At 47.0% G+C, this 24033-nt stretch overlaps 1 protein-coding gene across 2 annotated transcripts in view; it reads left to right on the top strand.

Moving 5' to 3' along the window:
- PIK3R3 (phosphoinositide-3-kinase regulatory subunit 3) overlaps window positions 1–24033 on the top strand; it is a 77357-nt gene that overhangs the window by 34726 nt on the left and 18598 nt on the right. Inside the window, exon 1 of one of the 2 annotated variants that reach the window (XM_058029785.1) lies at window positions 10283–10475. The exons of the other annotated variant lie outside the window; for it this stretch is intronic. Within the exon in view, the coding sequence (XP_057885768.1) occupies window positions 10370–10475 (106 nt within the window). The 5' untranslated portion in view covers window positions 10283–10369. Of the gene's footprint in view, window positions 1–10282; window positions 10476–24033 lie in introns of those variants that run through there. 2 annotated transcript variants of the gene reach the window in all.

Genomic DNA, 24033 nt, shown 5'->3' with positions numbered 1-24033 from the left:
GAAATTATTCTAGCTTTGTGCAAAAACCAACTCTGAAGTGCTTGGGGAGTGGAAACCTCCCATTATACTTCTGAAAAATAATATTAATCTTCCCTCTCCTTTTATGAAGAATTCTTTCCCCAATGGCTCAGGACTGGAGGTAGGCATTTGATGTGGAAATAGCCCTTGCTGGAAGAGCCCTTTGATGTTTGATTTTCACACGGCCAACTCCTAACCAGCCATGGGGGGCACAGGATGCTGGCAGGGTTGGGCTCCAAAGGGTGCCCAGGAAGGACACAGAACAAAGGGGAGGTGCTGCCAGACCCTTATCCTGACTGCCTTGTTTCCCTGAGCAACAGGCAGGTGTTTCCAGGCTTCAAAGACAATAAAACCAGGGGGATTTCCATTCGTGAAAACTGCCCTTGGCCTGATTCAGCTCCAGGACCTAAGGCAGGTGCCCAGCCTGAGCCAGAGTGATCCTTTCACCCAGGGCAAGAAAGACCTGGCATCTCCCATCAACCAAAGGGAGCAGACAGGATTGCAAGAAGCAGGGTTTGGCCTCAGCTGCAGAAATGCAATGGCAAAGGGCAGGAGAGGACACACTGATACCATCACCTGCTGGGCTCCCCAAAATGCCTGTGCTGAAGCACACCCACTGCAGAGAGATGGGGCCAGGAGGCCATACCATGAGGATGAGGTGCCTGAGCTTGGTGTGCGGGGAACACCACAGACCTGGGCAGCATCTGCAAGCAACAGCATCCCCACCCTTGCTGCAGGGACACAGGGGACAGTGAAGTGGATTCCCACTTTGGGACTGAGACATCGTCGTGAGGTGTCTCTGGTGGCAGGGAGCTCGGTCACACATTTGCTTCTTTCAGTCTGACACAGATCCCAGCTCCTTATTTAGTGGGTTTAGTATGCACCGACTTTGCCACCTGTAGTGCAGCAGCAAGTTTTGCTCCCCTTCCCCTCCCTCTCCTACTGTTTTCACTCATTTAATTCCTCAAAGCACTTCTAAGAGGCCGTTCATCTGGGAGGTATCACCCAAAACAAAGCTCTATTGTGTACACTTGGTCAAAGCGAGATAAGAGCTTCCCAGCGCCAGGGGAGTAAAGGTGCTTCTTCAGGTGCTGGCAGCTCTCACAGAGTGCAGTGTTTGGGTTGTGTCAGCCCACCAGCCGGGATTTGCATAGGCACAATATCCCTCTTCACTTTCTGGCACCCTGGAAACTGTTGTATTAAACCTCAGTTCAGTGTTTTGGCCTGGTAACCAGCATCACATGACTTACTTTGTTTCCCCCCTTTTTCTGCTCAGAGACAATATAGATTTTATGCTTTGTCAGCAGAAGGCAGGGCAGAGCTCACCCTTCAGAGCGTCCTGCTCCTGGGAGCTCTGGCAGCTGACGGCTGTGTCTGCTCTGCACAAAGAGCTCATGGCCAGCACATTCATGGCACCAGGAAACAAAAGGTTTTTCCCTGAGTTCTCTACTGACCTATGTGTTGTGAGAGACACTTGGCTGCCTTTTTATGCAAAAGCTTTGTCTTTAGTAAAATCTGAAGATGCAGCAAGTTTTGTCTGATCCTTCAGGAACAGATGAACTGCTGGACATCTGGAAATCCTGGACACAAGCACCAACTCAGACTTAAGGCATATGCCAAGCAAGACCAGTGATCCTAGGGACATGGCTGAATTTGTTCCACACAGTCCCTCTGTCCATGGGCTGGGAAGGTCGTGCTATCCAAAATCTCTGGATTTGTTGCATGTTTTGAGGACATCTGTGCAGCATAGGCACTGGTGGGCTCAGGATTCCAGCAAATTCCAGGATTTCCAAAGATTGACCTGGTGTGCTGGGAAGCTGAACTTCATGCTGCAGTGGCTGATCTGCCCGCCTGTGCCCACCATGCACTGTGAGAGTGCAGTCAGGACTTAGTGAACGTGGGAGATTTTGAGGTTTGATGGATAAAGTCTTGTCTAGTGGCTCAAAGTAGTGTGCTGGCTTGCAGGTATAAGGGAGGTGTTTTCCTGCATGTTTCTAGAGGATACCTAGGATTCCACAAGGCAAGCATGGCAGCAGAGACACAGAGTGAGTTCTCAGTGCCCCTAAGTCTCACCTGTCCTCCGGGGAAATAATACTCTTCTCTTGAGAACCCAGAATTATTCAACCAAATTGTTTGGAAATCTTCAGCAGGGAAAGAACCTTTATGCAAATGACAGACAAAAAAAGGTCTTAATGAACCTGACCTGCAAGTTGCCTTTGCTCAAACCCTCCCTGCCCATCACCTTGGCTGGAAAAGGAAGGCATTGCATTCACATGCCGGATTTTAAATGCTCACCCTACACCGCGCTGTTTGTTTTATTCCTCCACTCAGCATTCAGAGGTTCTTCTTCTTATGCTTATTTACTGTAAAGCAGAGAAAGCCAGGGAAAATGATCTCCAAAGCAAATAGAGCCATGTTTCCATTTGGGAAAACTTAGAGGGAAAGCGCGTGTAGCTAAGCAACAATGCATGATGGTAAATGGGTCATTTTCCAAGGCATGAACTGCATGTGGATAACTGCAAGGAAAACAACCCTGGCCAACACACTGCCGACACTTGAGTTCTTGGCCTAAGTGATTAAGAAGAAATGAGAGGACTTTTCAATACCTTTGAGAGCTCCCTGGTTTGTTATGGGAGTTTTTGTCCTGCTTTCCATCTCCACCCAAAGTCTGGGGTGGGAAGTCTCTGTTCCTGCAGCTGTGCAGAGCTCCAAGTATGGATGTGCTGCAGTGAGGTTCCCTGGACACAGAGAAATGAATAGGTCAGTTCCATCAAATCCCAGGGAAAGGGATGGAGGCAAAGGACTTGCATGTCAGGACTGCCATGAGAAACTTCCTTCTGTTTTGGGCCAGAGGGAAGGCAGCATTCCCTGGTGCATTAGGACTGAGGTTGATCTCAGCTTCTGCTGGCATTGCCCAGGGGTGGCTTTGTTCACTTTCCCTCCCTCTGAAACCAGATGATCTCCACTGCAAGGAAAGGAAGGAGATTCTTACATATTGCAGACTTATGAGGGTACTGCTACCAGAATAATGTTGGCAGAGGGATGGTAAAATCAGTGTTTGGGAGGCCAGGAATGGGAGACTTTGCTAAAAGATAAATAGGTGATGGCACACTGGGTTGGGGGCATAATGTCCACATCACATGGCTGCTGCATCATGGGGGCCATGCTTCACTCAGCCAAAGGTGAAGGGTTAGGAAACCCTTCAGCTGTGCATCCTAGGGTAGGGAAACAATTGTGTTGGGCTTTTTTTCATAATAATAACAAATCTACAGAGTTCAAGCTTTGCTTTGCGGAAGTAAAAATCCTCTGGGCTTTTCAGAATTGCTCTTACCGGGAATGGTGCCACCTTCAACCCGTGCTGGCAATCCAGCCTGAAGGTCACCAAGTGGGATGTCAGCAGAGCAGGGCTGAGACCTTGCTTTTCCTAGAGGTGATGCTGATTTCCTCTTCCTGCTGCTTGCATCACTGGCTGGGATCAAAACATACACTGCCATGCTTATTAAAAAGAGTTACTGCAGGAAGGTATTGGGATTATTTCTTTCCTCCATGAATAAAGTTCTACAGTACCTCTTAAAATCAGACCTGAGGAATTTACAGAGTGGTTATTGTACATTCCTCGAGGGAGGGGGGGAAATCTAAGAAAGTAGTTCCAGTGCATTAAAGCAATGAATAGAGGAAGTGAAAAATATTTTTTAAATTCCTATACAGTGTTACATTTTAAAAGTGTCCTGGCTTAAGACATTAGAATCAGGGAAGGAGCTTTTCTCTCTCTCTTTTATCCCCCCTCTAATTTCTCTGAATTTGTTACAAGTGTCCTTCCATTTTGCTCACCATTTCTAAGCAACAAAATAGAGAGAGGCCTGGAACGATGACAGAGATGCGAAGTGCACAAAGGGACCAGAGTGTGGTCCGATAATTCTGTAATTGGAGCTGCTCGAGGCAAAATTTTTTTCAAGCCAGTGTAAATGGGGATCGCTGAAACCCTTAACAATCGGTCTGTCAGGCTGCTTCTTTAATGGATTGCTCTGTTTAACTCTCTCTGTTTGTCACTGGCAAGATGACAAGAGAAATTAGTGTACTGGAAAATATAAGGTAACTGGCAGTTCCCCAGCCCGGCTCCACAGCCCCGCAGACCCCGGGGTGCTGCAGCGCTGGAGCCCGGCTCACCGGCTGCTCTCCTCCTCTGTGGAGGAGGAGGAGGAGGAGGAGGAGGGAAGCTTAAACCTCCTGCCCTTCCTAGGGGCAGGGAGACCTGCAAAAATACCCCGTGGCTCGGGGACTGACCTAGTGAAGAGCATGTGGAGAGCAGCGGTGCCCCCACGGCTGGCTGCACGCCAGGCCCGGGCTGGGGAGAGCACCGAAATGTCCTCCCAAGCCGCAAACCTTTCATCAGCTGCTTTGTCGCCGGCTTTTACACCGCGCATACTCTTTTTAAAGCGCTGTGGGTTAATGTCAGTTTTCTGGGAGCAGTCACCATTAGAGAAGATGCTTCCAGCGTGTGTGTGAGTGTGCATGAGCACATGTGAGTGCGTGCAAGGGTGCTCCGCTTTGGAGATGCTCCGACACCTCCATTGTTTGCAGCCAGACCCTGAAACTTGGCAGCAAAGATGCCCCGAGGCTAGAGATGTACCTTTCACTTTTCCCATGAAATTCCATTCTGGTTTGGCTGAGTTATAAAAAAAAAAGTTTGAAAATCACCATTTCCCTTCTGCTGCCTGCATTCCTCAGGAAAACTTTGGCAGCCTGTCAAAACAATAACTGAACATGAACTTTCTAAAGAGCTGGCCCGGTGCTGTCTGCCAAAGCAGCAATTCAGCACAGCTCAGTGCAGCGTGCCCTTTCCCTCACCCTCACCCCTGTGCCCACCCCCTCATCCATCCCTGGGCACTCTCCAGGCGCAGATGTGCCCACCCCAGACACCCATGTGCAGAGCACGGGGTTGGCATCCACTGTCCAGCTGCAAAAGCCACACACGCCTCCTCCTCTCCCCTTGCAGGAGAGCAGCTTTCTGCTTCCATCCCAGACCGTTACTCCTGAATTTTTTTGGGCAGAAGCCTCTGGAGCAGAGAGGAAAGGCCAGTCCAAGCCTTGCTGAGGAATACCTTAGGTCCAGCTGCAACAACCTACATTGCAGACATTTATTTAAAATATCTTTTTCTTTATTTTTTTTTAAATGTTATTTCCTATGTTAAAAGAATGTTGTTTACAATGCAAAGCCAAGTGCTTTTAAGTTAGGAAATGCCTAATGTATGATTCCTCACAAGCTCAGCTCTATGTGCATGCCTTGTGTTCCAACCTTTATGGACATGAGCCCCTATTTCAAACTCCTTCCTTACCCAGCAGACAGGGGAGGGAAAAGGGCACAAGCTGCTCTCCCTGATGTAAATAAGACACTTCCTAACACTGAAGTGTTTCATTTGAATGTTTTTTGCAGACCGCATATTATTCTTTAATACAGGTTTTTAATGCAATGTATAATTTTCAAACCAAAGCACCCGACTTCAGCACACTTGCCAGAGTTTTTCCTCACCACAGAAATGTGGCCGCATCTGGGGTGGAGTGAGGCAACTGTTCTGCAGCCTGTTAGGACATAAAATGACTATAAAGCAGAGAGAGGAAGCACAGTCCTTGTTAAAAACACCCATTACATTTCACATGAAGGTTCTGGAGGATGCAGAGAAGCAAACTGCTGCTGCTTCACCCCTGCAGGGATTAATACTCTTAATCTTGCAGCAAAAGCTTTGTGGTCTCTGTGGCTCTTTGGGGGCTCAGACTGTACAACTGAAGGGGAAGATGGTGCTTGCACTGTCGCCATGGTTCGGGAAGGCAGGATGAACCTCTGCCATTCCCAACACCTCTTCTCCTGCCAGCAAGCCCAGGGGTTGGTCTGCAGTGTGCTGAGCCACACTGAGACCCAGCAGCAGCATCTGAGCCAAAGCAGACAAACCCTCATGCCTTCCCCTGTCTCCTCATCACCAGGAGCTGAGAAACAGGAGAGAGGCAGGAAAAATTTTCCTGAGAGGCAGAAAAAATCCGTTAACTAAACCAAAGTGCCGTAACTGGTTGTTCTTGTGCTGTTCCTTGCAAGGTGTGGCTGCCCCCATGGGAAGCTGGCACATTCTCCAAAAATCCCAGTGTCTGAGCAGCAAAAGGCCAATCATTTCATGGAGCATCTACTGATGGCCAGGGAGTTGTCCTTGCTGATGTCAACACAGTTTTGCCTTCTCCAAGCTGCCCTCCAGCAGGCCCTGAGCTCGTGCTAACAGTGCAGCTAATATCTGGATCTTGGGAGTGTCCAGGAGTCTCCTGCCTGCCCCAAACATCTCTCATCCTTTTCATGCATTTGGCTGGCAGCACTGTGGATCCAGCCCCCCTCCCTCTTGCAGCCCTCCAACTATAAAAGCCTGTTGTGGCCTACATTCAGCTGTCGGATATCACATTATCATGGCTCGGCAAAGAGGAAACCAAGCAGTTTGGCACAAATGGCTTTTCTGTGTTCAGTCTGCTCCAGTGCAGGTCTGCTCAGCTCCTCCTGAAGCACATGGAAGCGCTCAAAACTTCAATATTTAATCTTGCCTTGAAATGCAAATTGTCAGATCCAAGGAGAGGAAAGTGAGCAAATGCACAGCCATCAACACGGGATGTGGGGATGCTGGGAAGGCAGCAGGCACTGGGCTCACTGCTTGTCTTTCAGCCCCTTGTCAGTCAGTAGTGTGGGGCACCAGGTCTCCTCTTCCAGCACTCTGACCCCTGCTCAGGCACTGCCAAATCACCATTGTTTTGTTTCAGTGTTTGATTGTAGCTTTTCCCATCTTGGGATGACGTGTTGGGTTTGCATGGCCAGGTTTTAGCAGTGGGAGCACTCCCAGACCTTGAGCATCCTGAGCCCTCGGCGTGCTCCCGGTTTTGTCTCTGCTCTCCGATGCTCAGACCTTGTGCCTGTGGGAGAGGCACAGGCAGAGGGGGTTTAGCAGTGTGTAAGGCAGCAGATGTGCCTCCCTCTCCCCCCTGGGCACACCATGCTCATCCCTGGTGCAGGGCAGGCAGTGTGGTAGGAAAGGGAGCACCCCCTATGTGTGTTTTGGGAGCCAAGCAATCTTGGGTAAATTATAAGCACAGTTTTGAGAAATAAAAACACATTAATATTCTGTTCTCTCAAGGCATTATCCTACTGTTTACCATTACACACAATCCTCTGCCTTAAATTGCATCTTTGATTAAAGCAGCAATGAGAGAAACCAGTGCTAATAACAAAATGTATTCTGCTTTAAATCACTAAAGTGAAAACATCAATAAGCTGTAACCATCAGTGCCGCCATGAAAATGAAGGCAACCACCATGGGAAACAGCAAGGATGAAATCCACTTTGCCAGCATAAAAGCCAAGTAATTAGGTCTTATGTGGGTGGAACTTATAATGAGGTGCAGGAAGGGGGAAAATGAATTTCAACCTGAGTCTGCCTCCTTCCCCCTCTCTGCCACAGCTGCTAATCTAAGTTTGGGGGCTGCCATAGGGATCACAGCCCCAGTTTTTAGCTCTGCAGGGCCTGCAAAGCAGCATCCACTTCATGTCTGACCCTTGTGGGATGCCCCACACCTTGCCAGTGGGCAGCTGATGGCTTGGGCACAAAGCACAAAGTTAAATTTTCACTGGGGGAGCCAGCTGTGCTTCCAAGGAGGGCATTTCCCTTTGAAGAAGCTGGAGCTGATACATGGTATCAGCTCAATAATTTAATTTAAAAATTAGAAAAAGGAATCATATCTGGTTATCGTGGATTAATCAGAGTTTGTGGATGGGTTTATAAAATTAATTTATGTACAGTGAGTGACTTGAATCAAAGCCCTGTGCTCTTCTGCAGCCATCCATCCCTCAAGGAGCTCTGTTCCTGGAGCAGGCTGCTCTAAATTGCTTGCTGTGGAAGCTGTGATACATCAGCAAACTTCAGATCTTCCCTCACACTCTTCCATCGGGTACAGCCTTTCAGTTATTCAATGTCGCAGTCACCCTAAGGTTCAGCCAAGCCAGGAGGGTGTTTTCAGGAGCTAATGCCAGAGCAGGACAAATTATTCGTCACTTGCTCTTCTATGCTTTGAAGTGCAAATAAAGCAGACAACTTCAGTGCTGGGTTTTCCAACCTTCCTTGAGATTTCCTCAGCAGATCAAGGTGTTGTCCATCCTTATTCCTCTGACACTGGTCGGGAGTCTCGGGAAAGGACTTTTCCTTAATTTCTCAGCAGCAGCCTTTCTCTAAGGATGCTTCGCCGCGCCAAAAGCGAGGCTGAGTGCCGAGCTGGCTGCGCTCCTGCCTCCCGCCGGTGCCTGCGGGCTGTGGCTGCCCATCGGGATGCGGCTGCCAGGCAGGCTGAGCTTCCGTTTCGGCCGTGTTTGCCGCTCAGACTTATCCCATACCTGGTGACAGACAGACACCCAGTTTGGTGCCTTTTCCTGTGGTTTTTGGTTTTGGGTTTTTTTTGGTTTGGCTTTTTTTTTTTTCTTTTCCCCCTCCGCTGGTTATGTCACTCGAAAGCGCGTCGGGTTTTGCTCGCGGGTCACACCGGTTAGTTACGGTGCACCCGGAGATGGACAGGTTATTACGTACATTACGTGGCTCACACAGCAGGGCCCTGCAGAGGAGGGAGGGGACCCGGTGTTTGGTCAGTGTTTGTGGCCAGTGCAGCGGCTGAGGGCTCAGCCAGGACAGGCTCCCGCCGGGGATGTGGCCAGCGGCTCGACCTGCACAGGGTTCCCTGTGCGCGGGCCTCCCTCATCCCCACACGGCGGCCGGCCCGGGCTGCAGGGTGCCAGGTAGCCCCGGCGCTGCGGCGCACCGGCTCGGGGCGGGGGCAGCCCCGCCGGCGGTGTGAGCAGGAGGAGTTTCCCCAGTGCCAGCGCTGGGGCCGGCGGTGCCGGGGACCTGCGGGGCCGGTTGCGGGGCCGGTTGCGGGGCCGGGTGCGGGGCCGGGTGCGGGGCCGGGTGCGGGGCCGGGTGCGGGGCCGGTCACCCCGCGCCCCCCGAACCCCGCTCTCGCCTCAGCGCTCGCCTTCCTTTGTCCCGCTTAGTAACCGGCGCTCGCGGCCAATCGCCATCGAGCCGGCCGGCCCGGCCGCTCGCTGATTGGCAGGGCCGCCCGCAGCCCTCTGCCAATCCCGGCGCTCGTTGCTCCTTCAGACAAAGGCAGCAGCTCTGGCAACTGCGCTCCGCTCCCCCCGCCCCCCGCGCGTGCTCCGCGGCAGCGGCCCCTTGGCGGCCGGCCAGCCAGGGGACATACCACCGCCACTGCGCTCCTCAGCACGGGGGGGACACTGTGAAAAAGCATCGAGAAAAGTGGCGAAAGCGAGCCGGATAAAAGCCAGAAAAGGGGGGAAGCAGACTTTTGTTCTAAGCTAAGCTTTCTATTTGGGTCTGCCTCGTCGGTGCGAAGAGGCACGTTTCCTCTTTATGTGTTTTTTTTAATCCCCCCCTCTCTCCGCCTCGTGGAAGCGCCCGCACACACACACCCCCGTTCACCTCCAAGGGGTTAAAGAGCCGGCGCGAAGCCCCGCCCCCCTGGCGCCGGGGGGGCGTGGCCCGGTCCCCGGCAAGAGGCGGGTGGCGGCGGCCGGGCCCCTCAGAGCCGCTTAAAATGTCACCGAGCGCGGCCGCCCCGAGCCCGGCCCCGCCGCCCGCCGCCACCGCCGCCCGCCGCCCCGCGCCGCCAGCAGGGCACGGCGGGCCCCGCCGCGGGCCGCCCGCCCGCCGCTGAGCCCCGCGCAGCCAGCCCCGCCGGCGCGCTCCGCTCCGCACCGCGGGCACAGCGCCGCCCGCCCCGCTCGGGCTCCGCGCCCGCCCGTATTGTTGCCCGCCGCCGCTGCCTCCTTTCTCGTCCTCCGCCGGCGGAAAGAATTCATCCAGAGACTGAAATCGCCCCTTTTTATCCGCTCTTCCCACCATCCCCCTGTGGGGAGCTTGTTTCGCTGGTGTTTTAAAAATACCCCGAAAACGGCGATTTTTAGAAAGAATTCAGGAAAGTGGCTTTCCTGTGGAAAGGTGTCTTTTTTAACAAAAAGAAGCACTCTCTCTATATATATATATTATTATATATATTGCTACCTACCTTTAGTTCCTGTAGGGCAGCTGCTGAGGTGACTTGCGTGGAGGCTTTTTTTTTTTTTTAAGTTGAATTTTGCGATTTTAAATTTTTTTTAGAAGTGTTATTTTACAGCGAGGTGAATTCTTCTCGGCTTTTTTTTCCTTTTTTTTTTTTTTTTTTTTTTTTGCTTTTTAATCCCTCCCATTTTTTTCCCACCTCTCGATTAAAAGCCGAGCTATCCAGCCTCTTATTTCTAACCCTGCCGGGACTTGGCTGTCGCGATGTACAACACGTTGTGGGATATGGACCGCGATGACACGGACTGGAGGGAAGTGATGATGCCCTATTCCACTGAGCTGATATTTTACATTGAAATGGACCCTCCAGGTAGGGAGCTGGAGCCTGCGAGCTGGCCCCGCACCCCTGGCAGTGGGTCGGGGGCTGCCGTCCATCCCTGCCCTCCCTCCTCCTGATGACTTTTCCCTCTTAAAATAAAAGGAGAGGGCGAGGGGGGTGGTGAAAATTAATATCTGTAGTTAAACTTTGTGTAAACTTCCCAGGGACTTGAGCTCGCTGTCTCCTGGGCAAAAGTATTTTAATACTGGGGTTTTTTTTCGTGGGGGAGGTGGGAGGAGAAGAGCAATTTATGGTGCCTTTGGGGAGGTGGAAGGAGGCAGGAGGAGGGGAGCTGCTCGCAACCCCTCTCCCGTGTCTCCTTTTTTGAAAACCTTTATTGAAAAGCGTATATTTCGGCTGTATTCGCTCCTAGAGGAGCGCTTTTATTATCCTGTTCACCTGTGTGCCTTTATGTGCCTGTAACACTTTGATGGTGGTGATTTAGCCACCTCCATTCAGTTCCAGTTTAATCGCTTTTACAGTCTCCAAGACCCTTTTCTCGGCAGCTCTCTTCCAGCAGTGACAGATGAGGTGTGTGCTGTCGCTGGGTTTTGGTGATGGGGGGATAATACTTGGGAACGGGCTGGAATCCACCCCTGGAGGCACAATTACTTTGATAGCACTTAATAACCTTGTTCAAAAGGATTTGATTCACTTTTTTTCCCTCCCCCCTCCATGGACTGCTAGTGCTGAAAATGGGGAAATGCATTATCCCTTGCTTGCCTGAAGTTTTTAGATGGGGCAGAAAGTTTCTTTTGTGTCTTAAGAGGGAGGGAAGGCTTGTGAGGAGGAGAGGTTGAGTCTTTCTGTGGTAAATGAATTAAAGTAAGCATAAATGGGTACTGGTGAAACTGTATCTATACCTGTGAGAGTCGAACAGGCTGAAGCAGTGAGGTAATTGAAGGGCCTTTATCTTCTCAGGTCTCTGATCTGTACAGCCAGAAGGTACAGTAAAATAGCCACCAAAAGTCTTAACCTGCAGAGAAATTGATAGCAAATAAGTAATTCCAAGTGCTGTCCTTTATGGGGCACGTACTTTCAGAGTGTGCTTTTCAACCTGTGCCTGAATCGTGGCATGTATCTGCAAGTGTGGTTTATTCTCTTTGTTTCAGCACAGTGAGCTGTATTTTTCTCTCTGGAGGTATGTGGTACTTTAATTAAAACAGGAGGAAGTGATCATCCTCAGATTTTTGGATCTCAAGGACCTCTACTTGCTTCTTTTGGTAATTCTGGCACTTTAAAAATTGGACAGATCTCTCATACACACAGCACTGGCCACTACTCATTAAATTCTTGCATAGCTGACACTACCTATTTTTAGATGTTACTCCTGAAAGCCTAAAGTTCAGTCAAATCACTTTGCTTCTGTGAATTTCAAAGGCTATCTTTCTTGTAAATGCTTTTGATTTTTAACTATTCACGAGGTATTTGTGTGTGCTTGTATCAAATGAACAAAAACTCAAGTCCCATTGTAGGTGACTTAAAGCAATTAGTGTGGGGCTTTTATTTAAAAAAAAATAATAAAGCCCCTTGAATGGCTTAGTACAAGGAGGCTGCTAAAAGGGGCTGGGCAAAATGAACGGGCTAGAAAACAACTTTCCAGTGTTTCTGCAAGAATTTGGCCATGCAAAATTCTCACAGAGCCTTTCAAAGTTTACATTAAGAAGCAGCTCTTCTATCATTAATAATGCCAATGCTTCCATCACTGGAGCCCTCTTGTCAGGGATCAAGGATCTGCACAGTCCAAACACCCGTTAGCAGAAGGACTTCATGTTACAGGCTGATCCCTGAAGTGTTCAGTAACTTTATCTTTCATATTTTTAAACTAGACGAGGCAGAGCTGGAAATGATGCATGGGATAATCCCCATGTGTTTGTCCTGATTTCGTGGAATTGCAACTTTTAAATTGCAGGGGGAGGGAGGGAGAGTGTGGCAGAGGAGGGTTCTGCTTTCCCCCTCTCCAGAGGCAGGGTGGGAAGGCATTTTCTGCCCTGGGATGATAGGTCATCCCTAAGGGGAGTGTGGAGGAATTTATTTGGAAGCCTTAAACCCTCGGCGTGCCTTGGGATAAAGTCACCGCCTTTGCACCCGGTAACAACCAGAGCTCCACTTGGCCCGCTTCCAACAAAAATTTGTGAAGGTTTTTCGGCGCAGCGTTCCCGGCGCGGTGGCCGGAGCTGCTGGGAGGATGAGAGGTGGCACGGGGCGCGGGGTACCCCCAGAGCAGGGGTATGGGGCAGCATCCTCAGAGCAGGGGTGTGCAGTATCCCAAGCAGGGTTTTGCGACATCCCCAGAGCAGGGGTGTGCAGCCCCGCTGCCTCGGCAGCCCCCCAGAGCAGCGGCGTGAAGCATCCCGAGGAGCGGTGTACAGCATCCCGAGCTGGGGTGTGCAGCACCCTCAGAGCAGGGGTGTACAGCATCCCGAGCTGGGGTGTGCAGCACCCTCAGAGCAGCAGGGGTGTACAGCATCCCGAGCAGTGGTGTGCAGCACCCTCAGAGCAGCAGTGCTGTACAGCATCCCGAGCTGGGGTGTGCAGCCCCGCTGCCTCGGCAGCCCCCCGGGAGCGGCGGTGCTCGGCCCCGCTGCCTCGGCAGCCGGAGCGCTCCTTTGTTCGCACAACTTGAGCCGAGACATCCCCGCTTGTGCTCTGTGCCGCAGCAGCACCGGGCACTGGCGGATCCCGGGAGCAGGGTGTCTGTGCTCACGCATGACTGCCCCTGATTACATTTTACTGCGTCTAAACTTGAGGCAGAAGACAAAAGCAAGGTGAGCATAATGTGCGGTGTCACCCGTAACCTCCGAGCCGAGGGTGGGGATACTGTTTCTCGTTAAACGTCGGTAGACCTTTAATTTATCTTGGCAGGCCCGTCTTAATACCCACCTTAGCCTTGCCCAATAATAATGCAGAAATAAAATCTGGTGATGGCAGGCAGCCTGCAGCGCAGCCGGAGCTTCTGTCAGGCCTCAGTGCACCTGCACCAGCTTATCAGTGTGCTTGTGTTTGCTGTTCGGGCTGTAGGTGTAAATGGATGTTCAGAGCAGTCCTGGAGCCTCTCTGCTACAAGGTTTGCTCTAAAGTTAAGAAATAAAAGTAATAATACCCCTGTCTCACTTTTTTCTCAACTTGAGGAGAGGCTATCCAGTAACAAGGAACTGCAAGCTTTCTGCTAGGCTTTAATCCATCCTAAACGTAGGAGTTGGGACAGTTTTCCCAAACAGAGAGGTGGAACTAGGGATGCAGCTCTGCCAGCCTCACAAAGCAGAATTTAGAGCAGTACAACCAACACAGGCACCACAGTGGTGACAGCCAGAAGGGTGACTCCTGTTACCTCATGCTTTTTCCTCCTGCTTACACTTAATTTTGCATTTATACATGCATCACTGGCATAAGGGAGGATCTCTTTATGGCACATAATACTACATGCAGCCAGAAACTTTCAGTATCTAAATACACAAATGGGCCTATCACTTGCATATAGCTAACATAACAGCTTCTCAACTTTCTAATATGGATTAAGTTAGAGTTTTGTGGCTGTAGCAGCATCATGTGCTGGCTCTGCCATTAGGAAACTGTCAGGGGTTCACTCACATGTTTGTTGTTGCTGTGGGTCTTGCTATGTGAAGAGACAAGAAAATAGGTTCTGGCTTGAATTTAGTTTACTTGACAACATGGTTCAGGTCTGCAAAATGTTGTTACTGCCAGAAGTTTTAGAACAGAGGATTTCGAATTGACTGCAAAAGTTACCAGAGTATCTAAAGCACAACTACCTATGCATTGCCCTATGCATAGAAGGGCTAAGTAAAGTCTTTCCCTCTGTAGATCTGGGATGCATTATCAGTTGTGTTGGTGATAAAATGTGTAATCACTGAATACATTTTGTCACAGTTGGATGAAAATCAGTAAGAGTGGTCCGCTGGGATTTCTAATACAGATGTCAGCAAAGATATTTGGCTCAACTACAAATTAGAGGTTAGTTTCCTTTGTGTGGGTTATGAAGAAAACCACAAGTTTAAGGCAGGCTTCCTAATGCAGAATGGGCTCTGCCTATGAACAGATAGTACAATAACTCTTTGACCTAAAGCTATATGGAAGCTACCTGTTTGAACCCTGAATTATGACTAACTACATTTATAATTTGATCCAGCTGTCTTTTTCAAGAACAGCACTTTGCCTTGCCTCATGTGCTGTAACAATGCTGTTGCTACAAAATCTTTCGATATTTAAACAGGGGGAGCAATAATTTGTGGGCTACTTAGTTTAGGCAGCACTGCCAGTGTATGAGTAAGATAAGAATGCCAAGTATTCAAGGGAAAGGCTGTATTTATTCATTATAGTTTCTATTCTCATATATAATTTGACAACCCTTATTTTAGGGGAGCGATACTGTAATTGTAATTTGGAAAACACAGGGTTCTGAGCTCCAGGGCAGTGTTTACTGGGATTCCAGGTGTGCTGTATCGTTCTCAGTGTTACAGTGGAAGCTGAATGTGGCTTCTCAAAGTGGGTTTGTGGTACACAGTAGCCAGATGTAGGTGAACACTTCCTGTCTATGCCTGACTAGTTTTCCAGTGGGAGAACAGATGCAAATTTGAATAGCACTGTCAGTGTTGTCCTTCAGCTTATCTGGCTCCAGAAGCTTATCAAAGAAAAGTTCTGTTCTTGCACATCTTAAAAAAAAATAGTCCTCCTAGTGCACATATTCAAAACAACAGCACTGTAGCTTCAACTGTCTTTTTTTGCAAATTAAAGTCTTGCAGGAAATTGTATTTCAAAAAAAGTAGATGTTTGGGATTGAGAGTTTCCCTGTTACATAAGGGAAGTTTGTGCAGGCTGATTTGGGGTACAGCAGGGAGTAAATAAGGCCCAGTCACTGTATTCTGCATATCTGGGAAAATTGTTTGGATTGGAGTCTCAGCTTCTATGAGGGCAGTGGTGTGAAATGCTTCTTTTCTTGTTTCACCTGGAGTTCTCTACTGTCTTTTTTATTTAATGACTTCTGTAACCATTCTTTTATTTCTGATTGCATTTTTAGGCTTGCTTTTGCATTCCTTGCATTTCATTTTCTTTTTGATGGCTCTAACTGTTAAAGAATATCACTCATCAGCTTTCAATTAAATACATGACCACAAAAAATAGCATCATTAATAGAAAGTGAAATGCTGTTTTGCTTGAGATGAGAGAGCCTGCCTTAAAAGGCTGACATTTGTGTTTATTACTAAGTTTTCAGTTTATGTAGAAATAGCTGGGGAGGCAGAACTTGCTAAAAGGAGTTTTTCAGCTCTGTGTTCTTAAAGCTATAGGTTTATGCAAGCTAAAAGACAAGGGAACATTCTGAGAATAAACTAAGCTCTTCAACATGTGTTTTTGCAGCAAATGTTATTTCTGCAATTGTTGTTACAAACAGTTTTGTGTATTGCATGATTCCTGTACCTGACAGGAGTTAATCACGGTGTTCCTTCTGTCTCGCATGTTTAAAAGGAGAAGACTCTTCCTGGAGTTTTCTGTGGAGCTGTTGCTTTCCCAAGCAGCAGAGCTGTCTGCTGTCTTTGCCATTGCCTGCATGATTATCTTATTCCAGACTGAAGCTGTTTGTGCTTATCTTTGCTCTACAGCTTGGGAAAACAGAGGCAGAGCTGGTCATACACATCTGCACCCAGGACTGAACGCAGTTGGGTGCCTTACATCACCTCATGTTGGTTGTTTAGTGAGTCACTTTTTGGGCAGAGAGCTAGAGAAGAATAAAGAATACTTTTATCAGCATGCCCTGTGTGTTTTAAAGCTTAGGCTTTATTGTTGTCAGAAAGACTGTTAACTGTGTTGAAACAGTTTGCTGTAAAACTTCAGTCCCATTAACGCAATAGGTATGTTCTGGCTGGATTTTTTGGAAAACTCATTTTTGTAAAGTAGGTTGCTGAGTAATGCTTAAGGAACAATCTCTGCTCATGTACTAAGTGCCCCTATGGAAATGAGTCAGATTGTCTTTTTTTCTTCTGCTTTTTATCTCATTTCTTCTGACAGGTTAAAGTCTGCACAATAGCTAAGTAAGCAAGAATTAATTTCTCCACATAATATAAACTACAGCAATGAGCTGGTGCTGGGTCCCCAAACAGTGTGAGGGGATGTAACTTCTTTAGAAGATATTTTCATTGTCCTTCATGTTTGCTGTGTCCTCCACTCAACAGACAAAGATTCTGCAATGTTCCAGTGAATATATTCCAGTATCTTAAGTTTTTATAATTCTGAAGAAAAGTGTCTGTACACAGGGAGCTTTACAAGGATTCATACAGTACAAAAAAAAAAAAAAAAAAAAGGCAAAAGTGCAGGTGGTGCCTCTTGTAGCCCTTTCCAAAAAGGACTCCAGCTGCCCTGCTGAACACCAACCAGCTGCCTGGTGAATCCTGATGCTGAAGCACAATGGGCTCTGAAGCTTTCCTGTGGCTGAACAGGATCCAGGATCTTCCCTGGCTTTGAGTGCAGCAGCACACTCAAGATGGATGCCTTCCATCCAGAGCACTTTGAAAAAGGAGATGAAATACTTCAGCTGCTTCAGGCTGTGACTGCTTCCAGCATTCACCCAGACCCTTCCAGTTTTTGTGATTTTAGTGGTAGTTCATAGGAATGTTACTTCTAAAAGCAGATATTCCTGAAGATGACAAATAGTTACCTAGAAATGGCTTCAAAAGCATCACATTTCTCTGCACAAAAATTTGTGAGTTTGGAAGAATTATAAAAATACCAATCCACTCCTTAATATTGTTTGTTCCTTTGCTACAGAATAACTTAACTTTTTGTTTGTTCAGTGTCACTTTGTGACTCTTGTACTTCAGTCAGTTTTCTCCTTCCAAACATAATCCTTTCCCTTTATTAATACTGCTTACTCTCTGTTAGTTTCTTCCTCTAACCCTTGAAAGAAGAATACTGGAGCTATTTTTTTAGGTTTTTACCTTCTGCAGCCTCATCCTAACTTTTTCTCTGGAGTTCCTAAAATCTGATGCTGCACACAATCATATTTTCTTTTGGAGGAATTCTTTCCTTCCTTGCACGCCTCCCCTTAAAAACCCAAAGAAAACCCCTGAAAGCACAGCTGCTGCAATGGAGTTTAAGAAAAATTGCTGTAATGGGGGGAATTTGTCTCACTGTTGATGTGTGGGGATTTTGAGTGTGAGCAGTAGGGCTTGCACTCAACACCTGTCCCAGGAAAATATCTTAGAGATAAAATGGATGAGAAGTTCATTGACAATATTGAACTTGAACCTGTAAGTTCTGTCTGTTCCAACCTGAATTTGTAAATTGCAATTGAATTTCCCAGGCAGTATTTCTGCCCTGTGTTCCAGTACTCCTGCTGCTCTGCCCTGTGCAGTTGTCCTGGGGACATTGTCAGAATTTCCATCGTTGTCCCTCAAGGAACTGCTCCCAAGTGCCCAATTAGAAGTCTTTGGTGGTTTTGGTTTCATTGCCCTGATTCATCTCCTGTTTCCAAGAGTGCTCTTGAAGGATACAAGGCAGTTGAATCAATGAGATGAGTGTTGAAGATCCTTTCAGTTTTGAAGGGTACAGTACAGTCTCACTGATAAGTTTTGGGGCAGTGAGAGAAGTCAAGCTGCTGCTCTGAAATGGATTTCATGAAAATACTCAGAAAATCACCATGTACTGAGTAAGGAGATCAAATCTGAGCATCAGCAATGGGCAGGCTTGACTCTTCCATGTCTGCTCTGAACCTCCCCTTCTGCTGCAGGCACTGAGTGGGATCCCCCTGTGGATTGGGACTTCTGCCTCAGTGGAGCTTCCTTCAAGATCAAGCTTCTTAAAAAAGATGACTCATGACAAAGTGTACAACAGATTCCCTCTGAATACTTTTTTACCTTCAAATTTCTTCTGGAGTCTTGATTTAGAAATGCACCTTTTGATCTTGATTTAGATGGCTCACTCTTAGCAATTTAGGTGGTGTTGAAATATTTGTGCTTTGGTAACTGGAAAATGGTTTGACATAGCACAAGGACAGGTACTGTATGAGGAGCAATTTTACATACTGCTCTGAAAGATTGGAGCTAGTGGTAAGCTGAAATAAAATGCTGCTTAGAGCAGCAAGAATCATATGCATTTGCAGCTGTATTATTATTTTTAAATAGCCTCTTGTGTAGCCAACTTCTCAGTAGCACCAGTTATTTCTGTGAACTGGATCCCCTGTGAGGTTTATACCTGACATCTGGATGGATGATTAGTCTTTGAAATACCTGGGGGAAACAGCCCTGAGCTGTTTTCATTTAAATTATTTATTATTTAAAATTAGTTATTATTTTAAAGATCTTTTTCTTTTGGCTTTGCTATGTCTCCTAGCCATAGCTGTCACTGCTGAGGCCTGACTTCATTCCCTCTCTTCTACAATGAAAAGCCAGTTCTTCATTCTCAATCGCTCTATTTCTTGCCTTACTCTGAGTTTTGTGTTTTCCTTGCTCTTGTAAAAAAATCTGATCCCGCATATTGAGCAAAGAGTGCTTTTAATAGTGTTCTGAAGACTCTGCCTGTGGAGAAGTAGAAAACATTGCTGTGGTGTTTCTTCTGTGAAGGCAGATGAGGAGCTGCTTTACTCAGAAAGCAAAAAGTAAACTCCTTGCTCTTTATGTTTACTCTTGCTGTATAGTCTTCTAGACCTTACATTTGATACTTTAAAGTACAATATTCTTGTTGAATAGCTGAAATTTTCATGGCAATAAAATGTCTGTCATGGACTTTCATCCGGAGTTGGCAAAAGCCTGGGCCTGCTGTTTATATAATAAAATTATTCCTTCCTTGAGCCGGGCATGTGACACTGGGTAGTGATAATCTTTGAGTGATGAAACATGACAAAAGTTCTAAAACCTCTCCAGTTCATTAAGAGTGTGCTAATTATGCCTGGTAGGTGAAAGAGGACTTATGCTTTTTATTCTCCTCATGTTAATTTTGGGACAGTCACCTCAACCCTGTTGATCATGGAACCTCTGACATTGCTGTATCTCTGCAGAAGTCACACTGGGCTCTGGGTTGGAAGGAAAACAATTTTTCTTTGGGCAATGAAAATAATTGGGAAGCTGAGGGATTTTTGGCTTTGCACCTTCATGCAAAGGCTGGAATGAAGGGGAGGAAGTCAAAGATCCCCATGTCCTTTATCTGACTGTGAACATCTTCCATTTCTTGTGTCTGAGCCCATGAAGTAACAGGGCTTGCAAAGTAGTGAGAGATGCTTTTGAAATGCCCAAAGGAATGCTGAATTTGATCCAGCCTCTTCACAGACTGTTGTTGCCCCCTGTTCTGCAGGTGCCCCAGAGCAGATAATATTTTAGCCTGTGCAGTAGCTGTGGATGCTCATGGGGAACAGAGTGCAGCAGAAGCCTGTTGGGTTGTAGGAGGTGAAACAGTGATTGGGAGGTGTGGGAGAGGGCTGGATAGCTGGGGAGTTTTCAAACAAAACAGATCTTTATCAAAAAAGCCAATTAATAAAAACTGAAATATTTCTTAAAGGTGTCGGTTTTTTATGAAAGTTCATAGAAACATAAGCAAAGCTATAATGGGAATGTTTTCATTGGAAGCCTGCCTGGCCTTCTGCCAACTTGTCTGCTGTTTTCTGTAATGAGATATTGAAAGACTTCAATTCTTTGAATATGTCTTACTCCTTGGCATCTGGCCTATTTTGGGGGAGGAGGGTGAAAATGTGAGCATGCCTGAGGTTCTGTGGCCAGCAATAATTCCATCAAGGAGCTTCCTTCCCCATTCCCAGAGCAGCTCTCCATGCACATTTGGTGCCCTTTGAGGAAGGGCAGCTCCGAAGGGCGTCGGTGCTCAGCTCTGTCCAGAGGGGTCTGGCAGGAGAGCTGAGATGTGGAGCTGCCAGGATCATTCACCTGCCAGGGTGGGGAATCAGCTGATGTCAGCAGGTGTGCACCACCCTCCTCTTTGCCAGCTGGAAAGCCTCTGCACAAGCCTGTGCCTTTTTCACAGGTATCTCTGAGGGGTTCTCCTGCAGCAGGGACAAGTGCGGGACTCCTGAGGGAGGGAAAGATTTTGAGACTTTGCCTGAACTGTGTTAGAGAAATTGAGAAGAGTGCTTGAGAAATTGAGTAAGATGGCAGAGAGCAGTTAAAGATTGGGGTGAATTTTTCTTTTCAACAAAGCTAGCCTACATTTTCATTCCAAGTCTTCATCTATGTCTCCAAAGGGAAAGCCCTTCTCTCCTCAAGGACTATGTCATTAAAATGTTAGCTGGCCTAACCACCGATTACTTGCATGTTTCCATAGCAATGACACTTTGTAGAGCTTTATATTACAGTTTGCAGAGTATCTACTGTACATCAGCCTTTTTGAAGCTGAGTAACTGTCTTGGAAATCCTCTGATCTGTTTTCTGCTTGTCACAATGTAGAGAGAGAGTAGATTGAGAGCATCAGAAAGAAGGCTAGTAAACAAGCCCATGAAAGTGCTGAGGGACTTAAAATTGACTTTATCAGAGTACTTGGTAGTTGTGATTATTTGTAACAGTAAGGTAGATGTAATGCTGCATCTAAACCTGCAGTGCTCTTAAGTATGTGGTTTGAAGCTCTTGGAAAATACTGGAAGAAATAAGTTGTGGAGCCATTCTTAGACTAAATGGCATCTGCCTTAAAAGTGAAAATTAGAGTTTAATTAACTGGCAGGTTAATTTTGTATGCAAATAGTGCAACCAGAGAAGAAACAGCCTGCTTGACTGGGTACTGCACAGGATATAGCACTTGGATAACTGAGGCACTCTTCCTGTTTTCCTCCTGAATCAGTGCCACTGAAAACCCTCACACACAGGGCTCGGTGGCTCTTAGATCATGTAAACTTGTAAAAGTTTTTATTCAAAACCTGACTGGGGAATGTGTGTATCTCATTGAAGTCACGGCCTACTCCACTGCAGTTAAATTGAGGACCAATATAGCCCAGGATTTTTTACGAGAGGCTTTAAAAGAAACACAGCAGCGTTGGACTGCAGACACTTGCCAGCTTTCCTGCCTGCCTGGGTGTTGGAGGTGCTTTGGATTTCAGAGAGCCAGCTCAGTTAAAGTCACAAGTCACCTTTTCAAAAAACAATTCTGCACAGTCAAGAAAGCATCCCAGAGCTACCTCTGGCAGAGCCCAGTCCATGGACTTGTCTCTCCAGGGCCCTGCAGAGTGGCTGTACCTGCTGGAAATGGCACAGCAGCCATCAGGGCCTGACGTCAGCAACATCCGATCCCACGCCCGGCTCGCATTGGCTGCCATCCCTCTGCTCCATCACCAGCTCGTTTTTATTTCCCCCTTCTAAGTGACACTAAGCTAGCATTGGGATTTAGCTCAAGCTAGTCTGCCTGGGAAAGCTAGAAAGAGGGAACTAGAGTTGCTGAAGAAATTAAAACCAGACATGCCCGTGAATGCATGAGGGAGAGCCAGTCTGCTCTCATTGCCAGGCGGTCACTGAGGGCTGAACCTGATCTTTGGAATGTTCTCATGTGGGAGTGAAGGGTACAACTGAGCTGTCACCTTTTGGTGTTTGGAAAGAGCTGTGCTCTAAAGCTGTCCTAGAGACATGCTAGGGGCAGGATGCTTGTGTGTCTGGTGCAAAGAGAAGGTTCTTTATTAGAACAGATAGATCTGTTGTGCTGTTAATCACTTGTGATCAATGTTTATCTCCCAGGAAAAAGGAGGCAAGAAACCATCAGGATCATTCACTTTAATCAGAGCTGGTTTTGAGATAAAGTAAAATTGTGCCTGTGGCTAGATCAGAATTGGACTCAGTGACACGGAAAGAAACACGGCTGCTCTTGAAAGCATTTCTGTTGACTTCAAGACAGTCTTATCTTACTTTATTCTCGGATTTTAGATCTCTAATATTCATTGACTAAGGTATATAAAACTGAATTCTTTTGAATTTAAAATCAAAATCTGTGGACTCTTTGAGGCTCTCTGTAGCTTCTCACAGAAACAGCACAGGATTTCTCCTAGCAGGGTTGTTAGTACCATCTAGGTACTAAGCAAAAACTTCTTTAGGATGCCTCTCCTAGCAATGCTGGTTGGCCAGCATTATGAGAGCAGCAGTGTGGTGGATGCTGCTCTGTTGCAGTAGACTTGCCATGCCATTACAAAATATTCCCCTTTGTCGTCACAGGGCTGGGCTGTGAGGCTTTTAAACCACCTTTGTGAGTGTTCTCCATTTGTACAGACTAAAGTCTATGGGCTGAGAGGGTAGCCAAGAAATGCTGAAATGGATGGGCATGGGATAAAGCAAGAGCAAGGGCCTGGTTCTGCATCCAGTACAGGGGAAAATCTATTGTGATTCAAAGAGCTCAAAGCATTGAAAGTAAAGAATTAGATACATAGCTCTCTGGAAACAGGATCCACCCTTGCAAATAGTTTTGTATTTTTGAAATGTGCAAGCTATTAAAAAACATTTTTCAAAAGTCTATTGTGTAAAGGACTGACTTCCATGAGTCAGGTTTTACAGGAACTGGTCCAAGCCTTGTTCTTTTCCCTGAAAGAATTTCCTTCCAGTTTTCTCATGAAGAATGAAGTTCTGTAGGCAACGTCCTGATAGTGAGAACTGATATCTGCCTATAAAGGGAGAGGAGAAACTCCCACCTGTAGTGGGGACACTTGGTGTAATGTCCAGTGCTCTGAGTCCAAACTCCCATTCCTTACCTTTCTGGTCTTTGTTAGTTTGCTTTTCTGCACCCAGTGCTTTGGATTGAGGCCTAACAAAGGTGCCAAATAATCCCACAGTGTATAAAGGAGCAAAACTTAATCTTATAAGGAGGGCTAGAGAAGTATATAAGTATTCTAGAGAGCACTTGAAAACCCCTTCTGGAAAGCCCCTACTACCAGTGTAAAACAGGCTTTTTACACTGTAAAATACCTTGAAGTTGTTGATATGTCCAGGCCTTAATTTGAAAGTCCCTTTGAAATAATTGCAGGCGCTGGTGCACTTTTCTAAGAACTCTCTGCACTCTTGTGTGATTTTTATGTAAAACCTAATATAGTTTTTGATGACTCAGAGCCTAACAAAAGATTCTGGAGTGAGTCTACAGGTTTTCTGACCTCAGATTTTCTGTGACACTGATGAGACTCAGAACTGCTGTAGCTGTCCTGTCCCAGATGTGATACTGGGAGCAGGGAGGACCTGATGACATTTCCTAATTCAGGAACTTTGAAAGGGGGAGATGGAACAGCACGGAGAATGCAATTGATTCCACAGGCTTAGCCTGGATATGTGTTCCTCTGACCCTGGATGGGGCTGGGAGCTTCAAGCAAAATAGGGTTGGAGCCATGTCTTACTCTCAATGGTGCTTTTTGCAAATACTTGTGCGCTACACAAACAACTGTAGTAGTTAGGCTAGGAATAACTGAAGCTTCCTAATCAGGAAGCTGCTACACTGAATCTGAAGGTTTTCACCTTCCTTTTACAACAAGACCTGTTATTGCCTCACTAGATGTGTGCACACCTGAAAGTTCCCAGCTCACCCCATAAAAAGAACCTGTATGCTGGGGTTTAATACTCAGTCCCGCAGAATGAATGCTGCT

Source organism: Melospiza georgiana, chromosome 9, assembly GCF_028018845.1.
Source record: "Melospiza georgiana isolate bMelGeo1 chromosome 9, bMelGeo1.pri, whole genome shotgun sequence".
NCBI classification, from domain to species: Eukaryota; Metazoa; Chordata; class Aves; order Passeriformes; family Passerellidae; genus Melospiza; species Melospiza georgiana.
Note: the sequence above shows the minus strand (reverse complement) of the source record. Positions and strands in the feature narration are given on the sequence as shown.